This window comes from Mustela lutreola, chromosome 16, assembly GCF_030435805.1.
Source record: "Mustela lutreola isolate mMusLut2 chromosome 16, mMusLut2.pri, whole genome shotgun sequence".
Taxonomy (NCBI): Eukaryota; Metazoa; Chordata; class Mammalia; order Carnivora; family Mustelidae; genus Mustela; species Mustela lutreola.
This window is the reverse complement of record NC_081305.1, coordinates 40581978-40603359: the sequence shown is the minus strand read 5'-3', so window position 1 is coordinate 40603359 and position 21382 is coordinate 40581978. Positions and strand designations below refer to the sequence as shown.

The window sequence follows — 21382 nt, the reverse complement described above, 5'->3', positions numbered from 1 at the left end:
TCTCTGCCTACTTGTGATCTTTGTCTGTCGAATAAATAAATAAAATCTTTTAAATAATTAAAAAAAAAATCTGACCTCCCCAACCTTTTTTTTTTTAATGCTAATTTTTAAAAACCATTTCCCCTTGATAACCCATAAACAAAATCAAGTTATTAACTGTTACAAGGCTCTCAAGGGTGGTCCGGAAATGGGCATAAGTAACAGCTTTAGATGTTGAAGCACTTATTTTAAGCTGAAGATCTGAACAACTAAAGCATATCAGAAATACATTCACCGCAGCTGTTCAAAACCTCACATTTTTTTTTAATCACCTCTTTGAAGGCTAGCTTCATAAATCAGTATTTATATGTGGGTGCTATAGGAAGCTATAAAGTAAATAACAGAAATATATCATCTATATTCCTGGGCTGGGTTATCAGATGTTTGCTAAGCCGGCCTTCAAGGAGAGGATAAGCCCGTCTAAATACTTGAACAAGATGTCGATTCAAGACGCTGCTGACTGATCCTGGGGGAGGAGGATGGGCAGGGTTTACTTCTTTTTTTTTTTTTTTTAGGATTTATTTATTTATTTATTTGACAGAGATCACAAGTAGGCAGAGAGGCAGGCAGAGAGAGAGGAAGGGAAGCAGGCTCCCTGCTGAGCAGAGAGCCCGATGTGGGACCCGATCCCAGGACCCTGAGATCATGACCTGAGCCGAAGGCAGCGGCTTAACCCACTGAGCCACCCAGGCACCCCGGCAGGGTTTACTTCTGACAGAATTACTTTTACTGTATTTGCTACATTAGCCAAACTAAAAAAAAAAAGCCTCCGAAAACGCTTCTCCCTGAAATTCCTCACCTACCTTTGTGTCCTAGATTTTTACTGTTTTTATTTCTCAAAGTGACATCTGAGACGCTCAGGATGCTACTGTACTTATCTAGGTGTTGGAAAGAAAAAAACCTGAAAGGTTTCTGGGGCTATAAAGCAAGAGCTATCACTTAGGCACTCGGGGGAAGCAATGAGATTCAAAATGTGGCTGAGAACAAAGAAACCAGAAACATATGTGTGGATTATTTTCGATAAGCTCAGTACTACACAGGTATTTTTCTCTCCTTATGATTTTCTTAACATTTTCTTTTCTCTAGCTTACTTTACTGTAAGAATACAGAATATAATACATATGAAATACATAAGAAGTGTTAACCAATCGTGTGTGTGATTGGTAAGGCTTCCAGTCCACAGTAGGCTATCAGTAGTTAAGTTTTAGGGGGAGTCAAAAGTTATATGGCAGATTGCCGGCTGTGCGTGGTGTTGGCGCCCCTAAATCCCGCCTTGCTCAAAGGTCAACTGTATGTGCGTGGTCGACCTTGTGTTGGATTAGACGGGTAGAGGTGATAATAACATGGTTAGAGTTGTCGCAGGTCAGGGGAGACACAGGTGCCGACGCAAACGGGTGAACCAAGGAGCTCTCAACTCACTGGGGCAGAAGACGGGAGGCAGCCGCGGGCCGAAGGCTTCTCTTTCATCTATCTGCAGCTTTTGTATTGGGAAGGAAGGTGTGGGCTGCTGGGGTGCCGGCTCGCTAGCTGGAAAACACCAGGGTATTAATTTTGTCTATTTATATTAACAGTAAATACTATTATACTAATCCTAATGTGTTTGATTCTTCAATTAATACCTGTTGCCACCAGATAATGTGTGCTTTTTTTCACCACTTTGCTTAACTAGCTCACGCCAGGCCCTGAGGATACAGCTGTAAACATGCGAACCTGACCGCAAACCTCGTGGACATCTGAGCTGGGAAGTCAGTGCACCAAGTGCACCAGCGGCTGAAACACAGGGGTCTGCACAGCACATGCTCGGGACCACCTCACTGACACCTGAAGGGTTAAAAGATGGCCTCAAGGAAAGATGTCGTCTGAGGATAACAAAAACTTACAAACAGGGATCTAAGACTATGTCCCAGCTCAGAAAGTTTAACTTCACTCAAAATAAATTATCAAAGAGGGGAAAAGCTGAATACAAATAAATTACCATGTTCATAGTAATAATCTCTTTTTTTTTTGAGAACTGTTTTCAGATAGTGGAAAGAAAAACACAAAAGTACAGAAAAATACACATCAAAGTATTAACAATGTTTATCTTGGGGAAGTAGGATTCCAAGGGACTTAAGCTTTCTCTGTTTATATATTTTTAAGCTTTTACAATTTAAGTGTAAATCATTTTGAAATAAAAACTAAGTTGGGTGGCTTTTTCCCCCCACAGAAATGTGAAACAGGTGTTTGCAAATCACATAAGAATAAACAGTATTTAATACCTCTCTGTAACTTTTTGGTTAAAGGCACTAAAAAAATTACACCCAAGTCCACCACAGACTGACAGGCAAGCAGGCCACCCAAAGGCTGAGACGTTCTTGTTCACCCACCCAAGCATCTGGAAAGTCTCTCACACTTGCAAGCACCAAATGGTCTCCTTTTCTGTGTCAAAACTCCCGGCACGGGGAAGAGCCCTTGTATACCTCAGACCCAAATGTTGCCCATAATCCTAGTATCTCATCATCAAACAGGTAAAAAAAAAAAATAATAATAATAATAATCTATTTCTTAAACAAAAATTTTACTAGTTTTAAATTCTTCTCAACTAGGGTAAAAAGGAAAATCAGTATTATCAAACACGGCTACTCTAAAAATACACCAGAAATTTATATCTGATGCCACCATTAAAAATGTGAAAGATTTGGGGCACCTGGGTGGCTCAGTGGGTTAAGCCTCTGCCTTCAGCTCAGGTCATGATCCCAGGGTCCTGGGATCGAGCCCCACATCGGGCTCCCTGCTCATCGGGGAGCCTGCTTCCCCCTCCCCCTCTGCCTGTCTCTCTGCCTACTTGTGATCTCTCTCTCTGGCAAATAAATAAATAAAATCTTTTTTAAAAATGTGAAAGATTAAAACACCATTGTTTGCTAATTATCCTGGGTTATAACTACACACTAATGTGATGTGATGAGCACTGGGTATTTTACCCAACTGATAAATTGTTGAACGCTACCTCTGAGACTAATGATGTACTATATGTTGGCTAATTGAATTTAAATTAATAAGACAAAAAAGAACTCTACACCAAACAAAGAGGCAGCTTCTCTAGAGACATCATTTGCTTATTTCGATCCCCAAAGCTGAAGTATCCACGCACCGCGTGCCGCAGATGAGGTTTCCACTGAGTCAGTCTCGTGGGAGCTTTTGAAGTCGCCATCCCCAGGACCTGCCTGATCATCCTCGCTGTTGTCCTGCTCATCATCAGAGGATGAGGACTTCTCATCAGACGAGCTGGCAAAGATGGCCTTAAATAAGTCCATGGATGGGCGGCTCCCTTCTCCTTCAGTCTGTGAATCCACACCTTTGCTGATATTCTGTATTAACAATGAAATAAGAGTCAGAAATGAAGTAAAGGTGAGGGGAGCCAGACCTTCTGGGTGGACAGAAACACAGTCAGACAGACACACACACGTTTATGTTCAGGTACGTGGGTTCTACACCCACGCTCTGCCTAACTAAACGATGACTGCTCATGTGACATTTATTTTTGTGATGTTTCTGATGCAGCCACTATAGAACAAGCCGACCGGTAGGAGCAGCTGAAGACTTTCCTCGACATCAGTCATGCATCAGAGAGGCAAAGGACCCACAAAAAGCAGGGCGGACTAGCACAGTGCCTCTGGCCTGCTTACAAGAATCAATCAAGCCTTCAGAGGCCCAAGATGAGAGGTTCATGAAGGCCGTCTACTCAGAAAAAATGCTGGCGAGAAAATGGGAAGGGCACTGGGAGCATGTGGCTACCATGGACATAGAACTTCCCTCTGCGATCACACGTGGCCATTCCTACAACGAAGCCCAGCTGTGGACAATCAGATTTTCCAGAGACACAAGCAGTGACTTGGGACAAACTCAATTAAATCAACAAAGAGCAAAGGCATAAAGAAGACACGACCCCTCCCCACCAACAGCTTCTCCCCAGACAGGCGTGGGGTAATCCAATGTGCTAAGTGCCAATAGCAGCGACCAGACAGAGAGCCCCGGGTCTCAGAATCCACTCCAGTCCTTCCACTGTGCCCTCTCAAGAACCCAGGCCAGACAAGGGTTGACACAAGGACACACTCATAGTGCAAATGCGTGCTGGGGCAGTGGGTCTGGACTCTCTCACCTGGTTCTCTTCACTCAGCGGGGTCACTCCCCGTACCCTGTCACCTCCAGTTTCTGGAGCAGAGTTACAAATACCCGCAGGAGGAAAACTGGTACCAGACAGTGATGTTTGGAGTCTTAGAGTAAACTCTCTTCCCAGAAAAAAAATTAAAGAAGAGAAGTATACCAATCCCCACTAAAAATAACCAGGCCACCTTGGAGAAAGGACTGATTCCAGAGCTGGATTTGAGAAACAACACAAAGATGAGCCCAGACATCACTGTGCCCAGACAGCAAAGACAAACTCACGGAGTAAGAGGGACATCCCGAAAACACACAGAAGCCAACCTAAAGGAGCTCCAGTCGGCGAAACTAAGACCATCTGAGCACTGAAATAAGTAAGGAGGGTACTGAGTTAGCCCTTAAATAAAACAGGAAACCATGGGCCCACAGTTTGATGAGGAACAGGATATGTATATATTTCAATATTCCTTGATGGTCATTAAAATAAGTTAGTAAAAATTAGGAAGGAATAAATGCATAAAAGTACTTCCTAAGTACAGAGGGGGGAAATTAATTAACTTTACCATGGAGAAGACTGGCAGACACCACCTTACTCAAGGGACCAAAGCGAGCCCCAGCAACGGGACAAGTTGACGCCAGACACCACCTGACTGGAGGCAGTGCGAGCCCAGCCTTGGCCCCTCTGAGGTAGTCCCCCGCTAAAGGGCAGAACCTGAATCCAATCCCTAGGAAACATCAGAGAGGCCCAAACTGAGGACACTCTACAGAATCCGGGCCTGTCATCTTTTAAGCCTCAAGTTCCTGCAAGACTGAGGAACTGTACCAGGCGGAATGAGATTAAAGGAGCGTGACAGTGACACTAAATGCTACAAGTGACCCCAAGCTGCACTTTCTGCCATAAAGGACATTATTAGGACAGGTGGTGGAACATGAATGGGTCTGAGGATTAGACACAGCAGGAATACATGGGCACCAATTCCAGACCCTGATGGACGAGGTACTGTGGTTCTATAGGGAATGCCCTGTCTTGAAGGAAACACAGCAGAGCCTGGCACCTGGTTGGCAACCTATGCTCATGGTTTGGGGACGAAAGTACCTAAATTATGTTTAAACTTCTGAGACTGCTTTAAAATTGTTCAAAATTATATTAAGAATTCAGGAGAGAGAGGCTGACAGGGAAGCCCAGGGACTGATGGCAACAATTCCCCAGGAAAGCCAGGAATCTGCGGTCTTTCTGGCAGATGTGAGCGTCACGTGAGCAGGCTGGAACTGAACGCCAGCTGGCATATACCCGTGTTCACAGACAGTTCTGGCCCTTTATGCTACACCAACTCAGAAAGAGTTTTCGAAGAAAGAAATTAAATAACCCAGAGAATGGAAGCTAGATTCCTAAGGTCATCTGGCTAATAAGTGAAAAAGCAAGAACTAAGACTTTTTTCAGGCAAACTTATCTAAAGACTATCTCAACACGATTTCTGGGAAAATCTAGAAGGCTTTCTCACCTAACCACCACAGCACAGGGCCAGAATCCCTTAGTAAGGTTTTATGCCATTTAAAAAATAACAGTCAAGGGGCACCTGGGTGGCTCAGTGGGTTAAAGCCTCTGCCTTCGGCTCAGGTCATGATCCCAGGGTCCTGGGATCAAGCCCTGTGTCAGGCTCTCTGCTCAGCAGGGAGCCTGCTTCCACCTCTCTCTCTATCTGCCTGTCTCTCTGCCTACTTGTGATCTCTGTCAAGTGAATAAATAGGATCTTTTAAAAAAATTTTTAATTAAATTAAAAAAATAAAAGCTAAATACATGGGAGTTCCTCAGACAGAGGAAATGGTAGGGGAGAAAGCTGGCTCTTCAGGAAGAAGAGCAACAGTCATACTTAATATCCAAGTAAGTAACACTGATTATCAGGGGTGCCTGGGTGGCTGATTCATTAAGCAGCTGTCTTTGGCTCAGCAAGGTCGTGGAATCTAGCCCCATATTGGGCTTTGCTCAGCAAGAAGCCTGCTTCTCCCTCTCCCACTCCCCCTGCTTGTGTTTCCGCTCTCCCTTTCTCTCTCTCCCTCTGTCAAATAAATAAAATCTTTTAAAAAATAAATAAATAAAAAGGATTATCAGCTCATCAGTTCTTTAAACATGTATAACAACTGAAAGCAAAAATTAGAAAACTCTCCTAAGGTTTTCAGTGTGTTTGCATGTAATACATAAGGCAACATCATAAAAAGCTAGTAGAGTAAAGGGACCTAGACGTAAAGATTCCACACTCCTCTTAGGATGGTACAATACTGACTCTAAGTAAACTGTGAAAAAGTAGGCATGTATATTGTAGAACAATCATTAAAAAATAGATCTAGGGGCGCCTGGGTGGCTCAGTGGGTTAAGCCTCTGCCTTCGGCTCAGGTCATGATCTCAGGGTCCTGGGATCGAGCCCCGCATTGGGCTCTCTGCTCAGCGGGAAGCCTGCTTCCCCCTCCACCTCTGCCTGCCTCTCTGCCTACTTGTGATCTCTGTCAAATAAATAAATAAATAAAATTTTTTAAAAATCTAAAAATGTAATAAATGAATTAAAACCGTAGACTAATAATTATTCAAGTAATATAAAAGAAGGTAAGAAAGGAGAAAGAGAGCAACAAAAAAGAGTGGGAACAGACAGGAAACAAAACTGTAGACCCAAATCCAAATATAACAACAAATTGCATTAAATGCCAATGGCTAAACCACACAAAGTAAAACATACAGATTATCTAAATGTATTATTAAAAAAGGACACACGGACAATGACATACTCTTTACCAAAAACCCACTTTAAACACAATGAAATAAATAGGCTAAAAGTAAAAAGATGAAAAAATACATACTGGAAATTGCCAAAAATAAAGAGTAATATTACATAATGATAAAAGATTTAATTCAGCAAAAAGATAAAATAATACTAAATGTGTATGCACCTAACAGGAGAGTTTCATATACACAAAGCAAGAACTTTGGTATAAAGTTTGGCAGTTTCTTTCCTTCTTTTTTTCTTTTTTTTTTTTTGGCAGTTTCTTATAAAGTGAAATCTACATGTATACATTACCCAGCAATCCCACTACTGGTTATTTAACCTAGAGAAATGGAAACTTATAGTCACACAAAACTCTGCACATGAATGCCAAAAGCAGCTTTACTTACGAGAGCCAAAAGCTGGAAACAACCCTACATCCTTAAAGGGTGAACGACCAAAAACCGTGGCTCACCCACACAACAGAGTAGCAATAAAAAGGAATGAACTATTGATATTACACTACTGATGAATCTCAAAGATATTGATATTGAGTGGAAGAACCCAGTCTCAAAAGGTTATATATGTATATTGTCTGATTCCATTTAAATAATATTTTGGAAAGAACAATACTAGAGAGACAGAGAAGAGATCGGTGATTGGCAGGCGTTTGCAGAGAGGGGAGGGTATGACAGGAGGGAGTTTTTTGGGGTCATAGTACCATCTGCTTCCTGATTGTGGTGATGGTTCCACAGTTTTTTTTAAAGATTATTTATTTGAGGGGCACCTGGGTGGCTCAGGGGGTTAAGCCTCCGCCTTAGGCTCAAGTCCTGATCTCAGGGTTCTGGGATTAAGCCCCACATTGGGCTCTCTGCTCAGTTGGAAGCCTGCTTCCCCCTCTCTCTCTGCCTGCCTCTCTACCTACTTGTGACCCCTCTGTCAAATAAATAAATAAAATCTTAAAAAAAAAAAAAAGATTACTTATTCGAAAAAGAGAGAACACACAAGCAGTGAAACGGCAAACAGAGAGAGGGAAAAGCAGGCTCCCCACTGAGCAGGGAGTCCAATGTGGCCTTGATCTCAGCCACCAGGATCATGACCTGAGCCAAAGGCAGATGCTTGGCTGAATGAGCTACCCAGGCGCTCCTCTATAAATCCATATGTTTATAAAATCTCACTGAACTATACTTTTTTTTTTTAAAGATTTTATTTATTTATTTGACACAGAGAGATCACAAGTAGGCAGAGAGGCAGGCAGAGAGAGAGAGAGGAGGAAGCAGGCTCCCTGCTGAGCAGAGAGCCCAACGAGGGACTCGATCCCAGCACCCTGAGATCATGACCCGAGCCGAAGGCAGCGGCTTAACCCACTGAGCCACCCAGGCACCCCTGAACTATACTTTTTAATGCATGTTCATTTAAAAAATAAAATAATAATTTTAAATGAGGCTATTAGAAATGAAACTTTTTGTTAAATTCAACTTGTAACTATTAAAGCAGTAATTAAAAAAAAAAAAGCCCAATGGGTATTTCCTTTATATTCTCCACAAAAGAAAATATATTGAATTTTATTTCAGTGGTTGATGCTGAGTGAAAACCATTCTTGGCAGAGAAGTTTATAATCTTTCCTCATGATCAAAGATATGACTGAAACTACTGTAATGTAGAGCAGGTGCTGGCGATTACAGCCTATGGGTCAAATCCAACCCACTGTCAGCTTTGTAAATAAAGTTTTATTGGAACATAGGTGAACCCAATCTTTTTCACATTTCCTATAATTTATTTCACATTCAACAGCAGAGTGGAGTGATTGTGACAGACACGATATGGTCCACAAAGCCTAAAATATTTAATATCTGGCCCTTCACAGAAAGTTTGCAGACCCCTCTTATCCAAGGATGACAAAGCACCATCACAGAGAAAGACAAATACCACAATCAGCCTAGAAAGAGAACCTGGGACCCCCCCACCCCCCGATACCTTATCTGAGAGTGATTCCATCACACGTTCTTCCTCTTTGATTACTAACGGACTGGACTCTTGTTTAGGCGGACCAACTTTTGATCTAGCCAAACTTAAAAATTCACTAATGGAATCTTCTTTCTTTTCTTGTTTAGATGTATCCCATCTGGATGGTTTTCTTGATTCTGAAAGGTAGGACACAGATGTAATATCAGAATTAGCAAGCAAAGGGTGCCTGGGTGGCTCAGTGGGTTCAAGCCTCTGCCTTTGGCTCAGGTCATGATCTCAGAGTCCTGGGATCGAGTCCCGCATCGGACTCTCTGCTTAGCAGGGAGCCTGCTTCCTCCTCTCTCTCTGTCTGCCTCTCTGCCTACTTGTGATCTCTGTCAGGTGAATAGATGAAATCTTAAATTAAAAAAAAAAAAAAAAAAAGAATTAGCAAGCAAAAGGAAAGCTCTCCATGATGGCTTTATCCAAGAACATCAGCAAACCTGTAGGTGTTGGGAAGGTGGCAGATGCTGAGGCAGTGCCCCGACCTCAAACAGTAGATACCTGAACTCCTACAACCTGAGCTAATGTATTCACATGAACAAGTCTCTTAATTGAGAGACAGCTTGCACTATGTGTACCCTTAAGACTTTACTTCTGTTTTCCCAATGGGATAGGGGTTGAGAACATGGTCAGCACATGGAACCAAGGAAGCCCCACTCACTGTCGGGGCCTTGGTGTTTTGATACTTTTTCACTCGATGCTTGAGTTGTAGGCAAGGATGCTGTCTCTGGGAGCGTCAGAAAGTTGAAAACTGAGTATTTGTCACGTTTTACTCTTGGTAAGCCAACCAAAGTTGAACTGTGGGTTGAAGAGAAAACATACATACATAAATTTAGTAACAACTCATGTTATGAAATAACATCTCACGTTTTTCACCACTAGCTCTTCTACCTGCTAAGAGGTCCCTGAAGGTTATTTTGCTTCTCAAAGCAGTATAAGAATTTTGTTGACTGACCTTAGGGCCAATGAGGTTTTCCCTAGTAAGAGCCCTCAGTTTTTTTCCTGTAAGATCTAGAATTTAACTTTGAAAATGTATTTCCAGAGTGCCTGGGTGGCTCAGTCAGTTAGGTATCTCACTCTTGATCTCAGCTCAGTTCCTGATTTTAGGGCTGTGAGTTCAAGCCCCGCACTTAAAAAAAAAAAAAAAAAAAAAAAAGGAAAAGCTGCACTGCTAAAAATATACTTAAATGTTCTGACAAAACCTCTGATTCAATTTTATACGCTTTTTGGTAGTGTTTATAATCAAATAAGTATCAAACTTTTATATAGAATTAGCATAAGTGGGACGCCTGGGTGGCTCAGTGGGTTAAAGCCTCTGCCTTCGGCTCAGGTCATGATCCCAGAGTCCTGGGATGGAGTCTTACATCGGGCTCTCTGCTCAGCAGGGAGCCTACTTCCTCCTCTCTCTCTGCCTGCCTCTCTGCCTACTTGTGATCTCTGTCTGTCAAATAAATAAATAAAAATCTTTAAAAAAAAAAATTAGCATAAGTAACCTTTTAAATGTAAACTCTATGTACATCATTAAAAAGGCAGCAAATTAGACATACCTGAGTTTTGTGTCTTCAGTATAAAGTTTGCTTCCTCGATGTTTGCTTATTTTTTTAGTAACAAACCAACAGTAGTTAAATCTACAAAATTTGCAACTCTAAGCATTTACAAGTAAATTCCTCTAGAAAAGGGGAATTTACCTGAGTTGGTGAGAGGGAAAGAGAGCTTTAATACGGGAGAGTGAATACTGATGTAAGGGCAGATTTCCTCACTTACTCTGGATAAGGGTCAGGGACGTTAAACCTCTTACAAAGAAGCTTGTCAGGGTGCCACTCAAATATGTCTCGGGTAAGCTTCCCGAACATCTTCATTTTCACAGCCGACTGCTTGTCGTTGACATCATTCTGAGAAAAGACATTTATTCTTTTTCATCAAGTGGTCACGCCATTAACCTGACTGCTCTTCCACTGAAAGTTTTCAAGCAATCTTTCAAAATTACAAAACAGCTCTTATGCTACAACGTTTTTTTGCTAAACTATATTGAAAGCTAAAAGCAGAAAATCAGTTCTTATTCTATAATGCTGTGTATATTGTGATCATTCCACCGAGGGACCAGAAATACTTGTTTTAATTTTAAAATTCAAGGAGGATGCCTGGGTGGCTCAGTTAGTTAAGCATCTGCCTTCAGCTGAGGTCATGATCCCTGGGTCCTGGGATCGAACCCTGAGTCAGGCTCCCTGGTTCTCCCTCTCCCACTCTCCCTGCTTCTGTTCCCCCTCTCACTGTATCTCTCTCTGTCAAATAAATAAATAAAATCTTAAAAAATAATAAAATGCAATAAAATTCATCAGGTAGGGACACGATGGCGACAGACCTCTTGGTCTCGAGGGACTTCCACCTGATCTGAATCCTCCTCCTCCTTGGCATGCGTGAACCTGGAGGATAAGGTCGAATGGGAAGACACGTAGAGTAGAGCCGCCCGAGCAAACTCATCCCGCTCGCGGCCTCGCTCCCATTCTGTCATGCTGGGGTCCAGACAACGTTCCAGGGCATCTGTGGAACAAGAAATTGCTTCACTCTTAGGAAGAACATAGGACTCAAAGGAGAATATCCAGTGGTCCCACTGTATCCCTATAGATTTTATCCAGAAGGGACACCAATCCTTACCCTGGTTTCTGAGAGCATGGTAGAGAGTACTCGTCAGGTAATAGTGCTCTCCCCCTCAGCATGATTCTTTTGTTGAATTCTGTCTACCTCACAGAACAGAGAAAAACAGCTGGGGCCTAATGCTTGTTAAATCTTCGAAGCCAGGGGGCACCTGGGTGGCTCAATGGGTTAAGCTGCTGCCTTCGGCTCAGGTCATGATCTCAGGGTCCTGGGATCGAGTCCCGCATCGGGCTCTCTGCTCAGCAGGGAGCCTGCTTCCTCCTCTCTCTGCCTGCCTCTCCAACTACTTGTGATTTCTCTCTGTCAAATAAATAAATAAAATCTTTAAAAAAAAAAAAAAAAAATTTAAAAAAAAAAAAAAAAATCTTCGAAGCCAGGAACTTGGTACCACTCTCAGACAGTGAAAAGTTCATCCCAAGTATCTTCCTAGGTTTTGGCAGAAAAACACTCCTTTTTCTAACTTTTTTTTTTTTTAATTTAACAATTAACATCAGTGGGTGGGTTCTTAGCAGGCAGTGAAGACATAATAGACCGCCATCTGCTTTTGAAAACTGATGTCTCAGGGACACCTGGGTGGCTCAGTCAGTTAAGTGTCTGCCTTTGGCTCAAGTCATGATGTCAGGATCCTGGGATCTAGCCCCATGGTGGGCTTCCTGCTCAGCAGGGAGTCTGTTCCTCTGTCTCTCTCTCCCTCTGCCCCTCCCCACCGCTTGTTGTCCCTCTCTCAAATAAAATCTTTAACAAAAATAAAAAGTAAGGAAAGAAACCGATGCCTCACATTTGCTGACGACTCTTCCAACCACTACTGGGAATGACAGCAAACCCTCTCCTCACTCTGCCCAAATTTACCCCGTAGACTGGAGAGTGATTTTTTCCCCCCTCGTAAGGGTTTAACAGCCAGCTACCTTTTTAAATAAAATTTTAGACCATGATTTAGGGCTGGCTAATTAGGATTTTAAGATAAAGTGGGAGATGACCTTGTTCTCTTGGTGTAAAATGCAACACTTAGAGAAGGCAAGCATTTGCAAACAGTACACGGTCTGTGTTTCAGCACTAGCCATGGCCAAGGCGTGTTCTCTACTTAAGACAGCTATCTTTGGGACCTGAGATATGGAGAAACACAAGCTACTTGTTCTTACTTTCTAAGGTCAAGAGCCAGGGACTACAATCTATGCACTGTTTGTACCGGACAAAGCCAAACACTGGCAGAGTGGGGGATGCTGCAACTTCAAATCCAGGACTGGGGCAGGAAGAGCAAGAGTGCTTCCCCCAGCCAAAAGGTGGGGGGACCCAGACCTAGCACCCACCTTTCTGACCCCGTTTCATATTTACTAAAAACTCTTCATATCGTTTTTGCTTTTCTGGATCTTTTGCGAAAGGTTTGAAGTTGCTGGCTCTCGTGGAGGCTGTCCCACCACTCAGGGCCAACTGCCACGAGCAGTGTCCGACGTCTGGCGAGGAGGGCTGGGGTCTGCTACGTGAGGCATTCTGGGCCAGACTCCTGGCCTTGAGTTGAGCTGCTTTCAGGTCAGTTGCCTGCTTCATTTCTTTGATTCTCTCTTTGTCTTTTTGGGACAGAAACTCCAACACTGAAGTAGTTGAACCTAACAAAAATAGTAACAGGAAGAGAAACGAAGTATCCTAAGACAGCTATATTGACATATCATGGTACAGACGAGTTCAATGTCACAAAGGTATGTCGCTGGCGTATTTTACAGGGAGTTTCTCATCTCTATTCCTATCATCCCTGTGAACTAGACAGTGATGAAGTAACAAGACCCATGTTTCACTGCGAACAAAAGTGCAGGCCAATGTGTTTATGGATATTTATGGAGTGAGAGAGTGGTCCTAGAATGCAGGAGCTGACACCCTGGGCTCCAGATGCCAGCGCGAGCAGCCACCACCTGACAGTCCCACCTGGCACAAGCCCCGGTTCAGAGCCAGCTGTCCCTGCAGTGTTCAGTCCTGTCACAGCGCCCACAGAGCACTGGCCTGGGCTGTGAGGACACCACAGACAGGGCCCCGCTGTCACTAGCTGGTGGCGTGGGCCTCAGAGAAGCCCAAAGTCAACCCCGGAGGATGGCTATGAGAGGAGGACCATAAAGGAAACAGGGTGACACCACTAAAGGAGACTTAGAGACAAGGGCTGGGACTGGGGCGTGAGGAATCACTAGCACATGTGGGGCAGGGAAGGCCTGGAAGTTTCCTCCAAAGAAATCATAGTTGTGGTGAGTTAAGTAAAAGAAAGAGCTGAAGTTTGAGGGAAGAGCAGAGGCAGAAGAGACAGTGAACGTCAAGGCCCCAGTGACTGTCACGTCATGGTAGGTGGGGTCAGACGGCAGAAAGCAGGGTCACAAGACTGTACCTCATGGGGTTATGGGAGAGGGGGACAAGATATGGCCTGAAAAGGAGGCAGAGCTGGATCACACAGCCTTGGGCAGGGACAGGGGTAGGGGGATGGTGTCTGGATTTGTCTTCAGTGTGAGAAGGACTAGAATGTTTTAAGAGGGGCAGTGACAACGATTCAGTCCATCCTGCTGCCAGTCAGGGGAACAGACTGCAGAGAGGAAGGCAGGGAAGTAAGGAGACCAATAATGAGGCCCCACAATGGTCCAGGTGAGGGAGGATGGGCACTCACTCCTGGATGGAAGCAGCGGAAATGCAGACACGGGGGGTCCCCCACACGTTCGGGGCAGCGCTGAGAGGACATGCTGGTGGACTTGGGGTGGGGGCAGGAATTAGGATTCCGACATTCTGGTCTAAGCAGTAGGTCATTAACAATGGGAAGATAGGGGGAAGAGCAAGTCTGGAATAGGAAGTGGGGAACCACAACTTCTGCTCTGGTCTATTATATTTGAGATACCTATCAGGTTCCCAATTGCCAAGTCCAAGTTCACCTCTCAGGTGGGTCTTTCTGTGACAACCTGCAAGAGATTCTCCACACTTGTATGCACTTTCAGACTCACTTGTTCCTTTTTTAGGCATTCAGGAAAGAGCTACAGTATCCTTTCTCCTGAGGAAAAAAATCACACGTTCCCAGGCTCTGTAGGGACAGGGAAGGCACCCATGTCCTAGTCTGTACCACATTCCTGGCAATTATTCCCAGTCTGAAAACTGCTGAGCTTAAGACCAGGGTTGAGATCTCAAAAGCACACCCAACTTATGTTAGAGGACAAGTCTCAAGAAATATGAGATACGGGGGCACCGGGGTGGCTCAGTCGGTTAAGCATCTGCCCTCAGCTCAGGCCATGATCTCAGGGTCCTGGGATTGAGCCCTGCGTCTGGCTTTCTGCTTAGTGGAGAGTCTGCTTCTCCCTCTCTCTCTGCCTGCCACTCCCCATGCTTATGCTGCGAGCACGCGCGTGTGCTCTTTCTCAAATAAATAAATTCTTTCAAAAAGTAAGGGATACGTACACTGCTATCTGTGCCATTCATAATACACAATTTCGTTCTCTCCATGTGGGAATACTAAACCACCTAAAACCACCTAAAAGGCTGGTCATTGAGAAAACAACTGTCCATTTTGATTTTGGTAACTCCAGTCCCTATAAATGTAAATGTAATGCTCTTCAACTTCTTCATGGCACCTACCTTGAACAGGTGTTTCTCCCAGCAACTCCCCTCTCTTGGAGGCATTCAGTTGGTGCCTACTGCAGGTCCCCGGGTCAGGCACTGGCTTTCCAGCTGACTCGGATGATACCTGGAGTAAGTGGGAGTTCTCTGAGGTTGCAGCTATCACAGGTCTGAAGTAATGTACTGGTCGATAGTCTCTTGGCAATTCAGGTGGTGGGTAAGTCTTTAAAAAAAAAAAAACCAAAAACAAAAAAACAAGAAACAAACCTCAGAAAAGACAGGCTGTGAGAGGACCATGTTTGACTTAACCAAGAAAACCCATAACCTGTGAGTGTTGTTAAGCCTGCCCTCGCCGGCCTAGCCTGCACCAGGGAGGCCACACTGGGTAGAGCCCCTCCAGGTGTCCAGCCAACATCCATTCTGGATCTGGAGAGCCACTGGGAAATGCATCTTTGTAATGGCCACACATTTCTAATGCTACCCCTGCCCACTTCTACAGAGAAATGCCAATATGCTCGTTCTGTGTGATAAGAAAGATGACAAGAGTTAGCACAATGTACTGGCTCACACGCAGAACTGGCTGACTGTAAATCAGAACGTAATTGAGAAAAGTATGATTCGAGACTTAGGGGAAAAAAATAATAACTTTAAATAAGTTGCTTTTCAATTCAGAATTATTTTTCTAATTATATTTCAGTTCCAAATTAGAGCTTGGGGACTTATTTTTTGATCTGAGGTAGTTTTAATTCAAAAGCTGAAACTGAAATGTATTTGAGGAATTCGGGCACTGATGAGGACAGAACAGATACATTACAAGAAAAGTATCGGGCACTTTTAAATCACTGTGCTGAACGGTCTTCCCTGCACCAAGTCTAACAAACATATTTACAGACAGTCTTACATAAGCCATTTTCTAGAGTTTCCAGCTACCTGAAACCCTGACCTCTGTAACCAGGGCCGCACCAAACGCTCTCTGGCTGCAATTCTGGGGCCCAGCTGCACACAGGGCTCCCCTAAGGGTTTAAAGACACTGATGCCACGTCCCACCTCAAGAGCTGGTGCCCAGCGGGGTCCCCAGGTGGCTGAAAGATGCAGTTGGGGTAAGCACCTGGGACCATGACAGCCCATGGAAGAGAGCTGGCATCTCTGCCAGGAGATCTCATTTCTTTATCATCTCAGCTTGGCCACCTTCTCGGAATGCGTGGACTCCCATAGCAGCTGGAAAACCCTCCATTACGGCCGTGACACAAAAATCCAGAGGGGCCGGGCAGCAAGTGTGCAGCCCGGCTCTTCTTAATACCCTCCGGGGAGATTCAAAGCATCCTCCCCCCACCCCCCACTCTGCTCGGTCTCTGCTGTTTGGCCTCTGGATGCAGAGGCTGGGCTTCTGGCCACGGTGTAGAAAACTGGCCTGTCTGTGAAAGGCTAGGTGAACAGAGCCCTTCTCTGAATCGCTCCCGCCCAAAGCACTACTCTGGCAAGCAGTGCTTCAGGAACCACCCATGCCTGTCACCCTGGTCATGAACCTGGGCCTCCCTAGAGTGAATTCGTGCTTCGGGCGCCCTCCCTGGGGGAAGGCTGCACTTGGGGGCCAGGAGTTGGTCCTACTGAGCCCTGGGTCAAGCAAGTACTTCTCAGCCTTTTTCCTGTTCTCCTTTTAGACACTTAAAAAAAAAAATCTCCCTTAATGTTACTTGACATTTCTGGCAAGAACAGCGGCTTACGACGGGCCCGACACTGTTCCGATTATGTTCTGCTCATTGTTACAACACACCATCACAGCTAAACAAATCAGAGCCACTGTAACCCGGAATGTGGTTCTTGAGGCTGCGCTGCCTCTGGTCTCCCCTGTTCTGAAAATCCACAGGCCAAGTCACAGGGGTACTAAACAAATGTTTGCTGAATTCAGAAACAAAGAGCAAATTAAAGTATGGAACCATCTAAAACTGGGTTGCCAGGGGTTCCTGGGTGGCTCAGTCATTAAGCGTCTGCCTTCGACTCCGGTTATAATCCTGGGGTACTGGGATCGAGCCTTGGGCACCCTGCTCGGTGGAAAGCCTGCTTCTCCCTCTCCCACTCTTCCTGCTTGTATTCCCTCTCGCTGTTTCTCTCTGTCAAATAAATAACATCTTTTTAAAAAATTAAAAATTAAAAAATGAAATGGGAGGCCAACAAGGCAAATGGCCAGGAGCCCCACCTGAGCCCCCAGAACCCGTCACCCCATGATGCCTGCCAGTGAGCACGGGGCTCCTGTGGGCAGGGAGAGTACTATTCGGCCTAAGCTGTACAACAATCTCACAAAACAGGACTCTCTCTGGAAACGTGTGAGGAGCTCTCCATGGGGCTTGGCCTGCAGGCACGTGGCCTCTCTCCCTTCTGTTTGCCTAGACGAGGAGTCCAGGGAACCCTGTCCACACTAGCCAACACTCTTCATGGCATTCAGGAGGAGGCAGGATGGGGGCATTTGATGACTTCTTGAAATTTTCTACGTTTCCTTAAGTTACACTGCCCTTGGAATTATATCAATTCCATTTCCCCCTCCCCCCCAGTTTGTAATATAATTATAACCATTTACTTGGAGCTTGGATTAAAAAAACTAGCAACTTAAAAAAATAAAAGATCAGCAATTAGATAATTTGGATGCAATGTGATTACTGACTGATATTTCTTATGCAGAATATGTTTACCTAGATACCTGGACAATCACTAGTCATTATATTATTGCTTTTTAAAAACAGAATTTATTTATTCTTCAATCATTAATACAATAGCTCAGATTATATAGCAGCAAATGTTTTAAGAACTAACTCAGTAAAATAAAGAAATAAATAAATGTTTTCCTTACTTTCTTGGAAGATAAAGGTTTAGAAGCCAAGGAAAATCCATCCAAAATTTTGCCAATGTATCGAAGATCTTTCTCTGATTCTACAAAATGATGTCATTGATTAACTTCAGAAACAAAGAAGATTACAGTAAGACCAAAGACGTCAGTTTTTTATCTCCAAGAACACAAATACTACGAGTCACACATGATTAACTTGCAGAGATAAAAGTCAAGGGGAGAGAAGAATGGTACGTCAAGCCCTCACACCTCTGTTGACTCAGTGACTGGCAGTTTGGCCACAGCACCCTCGGCTGATTAGGTGGCCCCGGATGTGAGGCCATGGCTCTCTCAGACAAGTATCTCAACACAGTTTCTAGAAAAAGTACCTTAGGTCCTAAGCTAAGCCTAGGGGCACCAAAGAATAGACTCAGGAGTAAAAGATCTCAAGAAAGGGGGGCGTGGGTGGCTCAGTGGGTTAAGCCTCTGCCTTCCGGGGATCAAGTCCGCATCTCTGCTCGGCAGGGAGCCTGCTTCCCCCTTCTGTCTCTGCCTGCCTCTCTGCCTACCTGTGATCTCTGTCTGTCAAATAAATAAATAAAATCTTTTTTAAAAAATCTCAAGAAAAACCATGAAGAGGACAAGTATGGTTTAAAATAAAATCATAACCATCAAAGAGCCATTTCTAAAACCAGGTGAAGAACCAGGGGGAGACTCCCCCCTCATTTCCTTAGCAACTATTCAAATAAAGCCACAGAAGACAGTACAACCAGGTTAGCCAGTAATCTAATCCCAACTCAGATTAAAATGTGCTTTTGTTTTTTTACCAGACGAAAATCTAACAAGAGATAAAGATCACCAAAGATCACTCAGGAAACAGAATGACCAATCCCCTCTTGACCTGGAGCCAGGGATCGGCCATTGGTTATGGAGACAATCTCATGGATGGGGCTCTTTGATTTTCAAAGATTTCCAGAGCACAGTGGTTATGTCAAAAACCCATATGCAGGGGTGCCTGGGTGGGCTCAGTCAGTTAAACATCTGCCTGTGGCTAAGGTCATGATCCCAGGATCCTGGGACTGAGTCTCGCACAGGGCTCCCTGCTCAGTAAGGAGCCTACTTCTCCCTCTCCCTCTGCTGCCCGCCTCCCCCGGCCCCTGGCTTGTGCTCTCTGTCAAATAAATAAATAATATCTTAAAAAAAAAGAAAGAAAGAAAGAAGAAACAAATGTGCATAAAGACAGAGCTACAGAATATTTAGAATATTTATTATAGCCAAGGGACCGTGAAAAAAAAAATAAGTAGTTTAAAAATCAACCATGAAGGTACCTGGGTGGCTCAGTTGAAGCCTCTGCCCTCAGCTCAGGTCATGATCTCAGGGTCCTGGGATCAAGCCCCACATCGGGCTCTTTGCTCAGCAGGAAGCCTGCTTCCCCTCTTTCTCCGCCTGCCTCTCTGCCTATTTATGAACTCTCTTTAAAATCTTTAAAAAAAAATTAGAAGTTAAAAAAAAAAATCAACCATGAAGATTGGCTAAATTTAGATTCACTCAATGAAAAATCTTAAGGTTAAAACTATAGTTGTGCCCAGGGTGGAAGAGGAGAGGGGGCTATAGCAGAGAGGGGATAAGAGGAGCCTGGGGAAGTTGGGGAAAGTCACCAGCTCAGGCTTGACGAGGGGGCTTGATGAGGGGAAGGGTGGAATTCAGTCAATAGGCACAAAGGTGTTGTATAAAGGAAAAACCAAGGATTTGCCCCAGGGGCAGATTTCAATATGCATATCTATTACAGATTCATAAATTATTATGTAATCAATACACAATGATATCTGTATTACATAATTAATACATAGTAATATATTATGATGGAGTGTAATGTTACTATATTAACATAATCAATATACATAATTAACATGTTAGTATAATCTATAATACTAATATATTAATTTTTTTCTTTTCCTTTTCCTTTTTTTTTTTTTTTTCCAAGAGGGGGCTGGGGAAGAGCACAGGGAGAGGGAGAGAGAGACATAAGCTAGCTCCATGCCTAGCACAGGGCCTGATACAGGGCTCCATCCCATGACCCTGAGATCATGACCTGAGCTGAAATCAAGAGTCAGACGCATAACCAACTGAGCCACCCAGGAGCCCCACACATTTTCTTCCAAGTTATAAAAATACATAGTCTTAGTAGCAAATTTTGAAAATGGAGGTAATGAAAAGGAAGGGGTAACACCAACTAACATTCGGGTGCATGTTCTCCCAGCATCTTGTGTAAAACCCTAGATTCTTTTTTGGTGATGAGGACAGAGGTCACCGACACTTACAGAGGTGCCCAGCATGTCTTAAGCCTTTTCTGTTCGTTACCAGCCCCATGGGTGTGCCCTGGTCATGCCCACTGTCTAGGCAAGGACACTGGGGCAGAGGGAGATGAAGTAGCCTGCCCGAGGCCACAGCTGAGAACAGGGCAGAGCCTGGGCTGGAGCGGAGGTGGTCTGTCTTCAGAACATGTGTTCACAGCCATTAAGCAAACTACCTCTAAAAACTGTTTTGAGCCTTTTTGTCTTCCAGACACGCAAAATGGGTATCCTTTCGGGAAGTTACGCTTGGCTCACTTAGATTATTCCAACATATATGTTTCAGATGTATTTTACAGGAGTTCGATCAGATTTGATGGGAGGACAGCTAGAAGATGGTCTATCTCAGCAGTCGCCTCCTTATCTCACTTAGGTGCTTCTTACTATTCTATTCTTACTATTCTATTCTAACCAAAGAAGAGTGGGTGCTCTTTATTCAGTCCTTGGCCAGGTACTATGCCCAGCATGGAGTTATGCCACTTAACCCTCACAATGACCCTCAGAGTGGATGTGATCGTCACTTTACAAATGATGCCCAGAGAGGTTATGAGCCTCACCCAAGGTTCCTCTCACCCCTGCCATCCAAATCCAGTCACATGACACCAATTTGCATGTTACTCATACCGGCCCCACGCTGTCTCCTCCCTACACCTTTTCTGGAAAGAAACACTGAACTACTACTTAGAACTATACGATCCAAATCCTGACAGACTCTGACTTGAAATCTAAGTTGCGTTGAGAGGTGTCCGCTTCCTAGCCCAATGAGAGCCTCCTAAGAGCCAGGGACTCAAGTGGCAAGACAGGCTGGGCGCCATGATCCCCTTGTTGTAGGCCCCCACGTCCAGCCTCTGACCTGCTGCCTGAGCTGGCCTACCTTGGCCCACTGCCCAGGTCCTCCAGCTTCCCTCTGACCCCATGCTACCTCTACCCCACAGCACGAGCACCTGCCCTCATACTCACTCCTTCCCTGATTCCAGACCTCTTCCCCCCCCAACCTCAGCCTCGTCTCAACAGCTGGCTCTGGCTTCCCCCCAACCCCA

General features: G+C 44.4%; 1 protein-coding gene across 1 annotated transcript in view; it reads right to left on the bottom strand.

The window, feature by feature from the left end:
- GPATCH1 (G-patch domain containing 1) overlaps positions 1 to 21382 on the bottom strand; it is a 43848-nt gene that overhangs the window by 6288 nt on the left and 16178 nt on the right. Inside the window, exons 9-17 of the mRNA XM_059151927.1 lie at positions 18016 to 18095; positions 15189 to 15393; positions 12905 to 13201; positions 11305 to 11483; positions 10707 to 10834; positions 9604 to 9740; positions 8910 to 9076; positions 3170 to 3386; positions 1459 to 1566 (exon numbers count right to left, since the gene is read on the bottom strand). Of these exons, the coding sequence (XP_059007910.1) occupies positions 1459 to 1566; positions 3170 to 3386; positions 8910 to 9076; positions 9604 to 9740; positions 10707 to 10834; positions 11305 to 11483; positions 12905 to 13201; positions 15189 to 15393; positions 18016 to 18095 (1518 nt within the window). The remainder of the gene's footprint in view (positions 1 to 1458; positions 1567 to 3169; positions 3387 to 8909; positions 9077 to 9603; positions 9741 to 10706; positions 10835 to 11304; positions 11484 to 12904; positions 13202 to 15188; positions 15394 to 18015; positions 18096 to 21382) is intronic.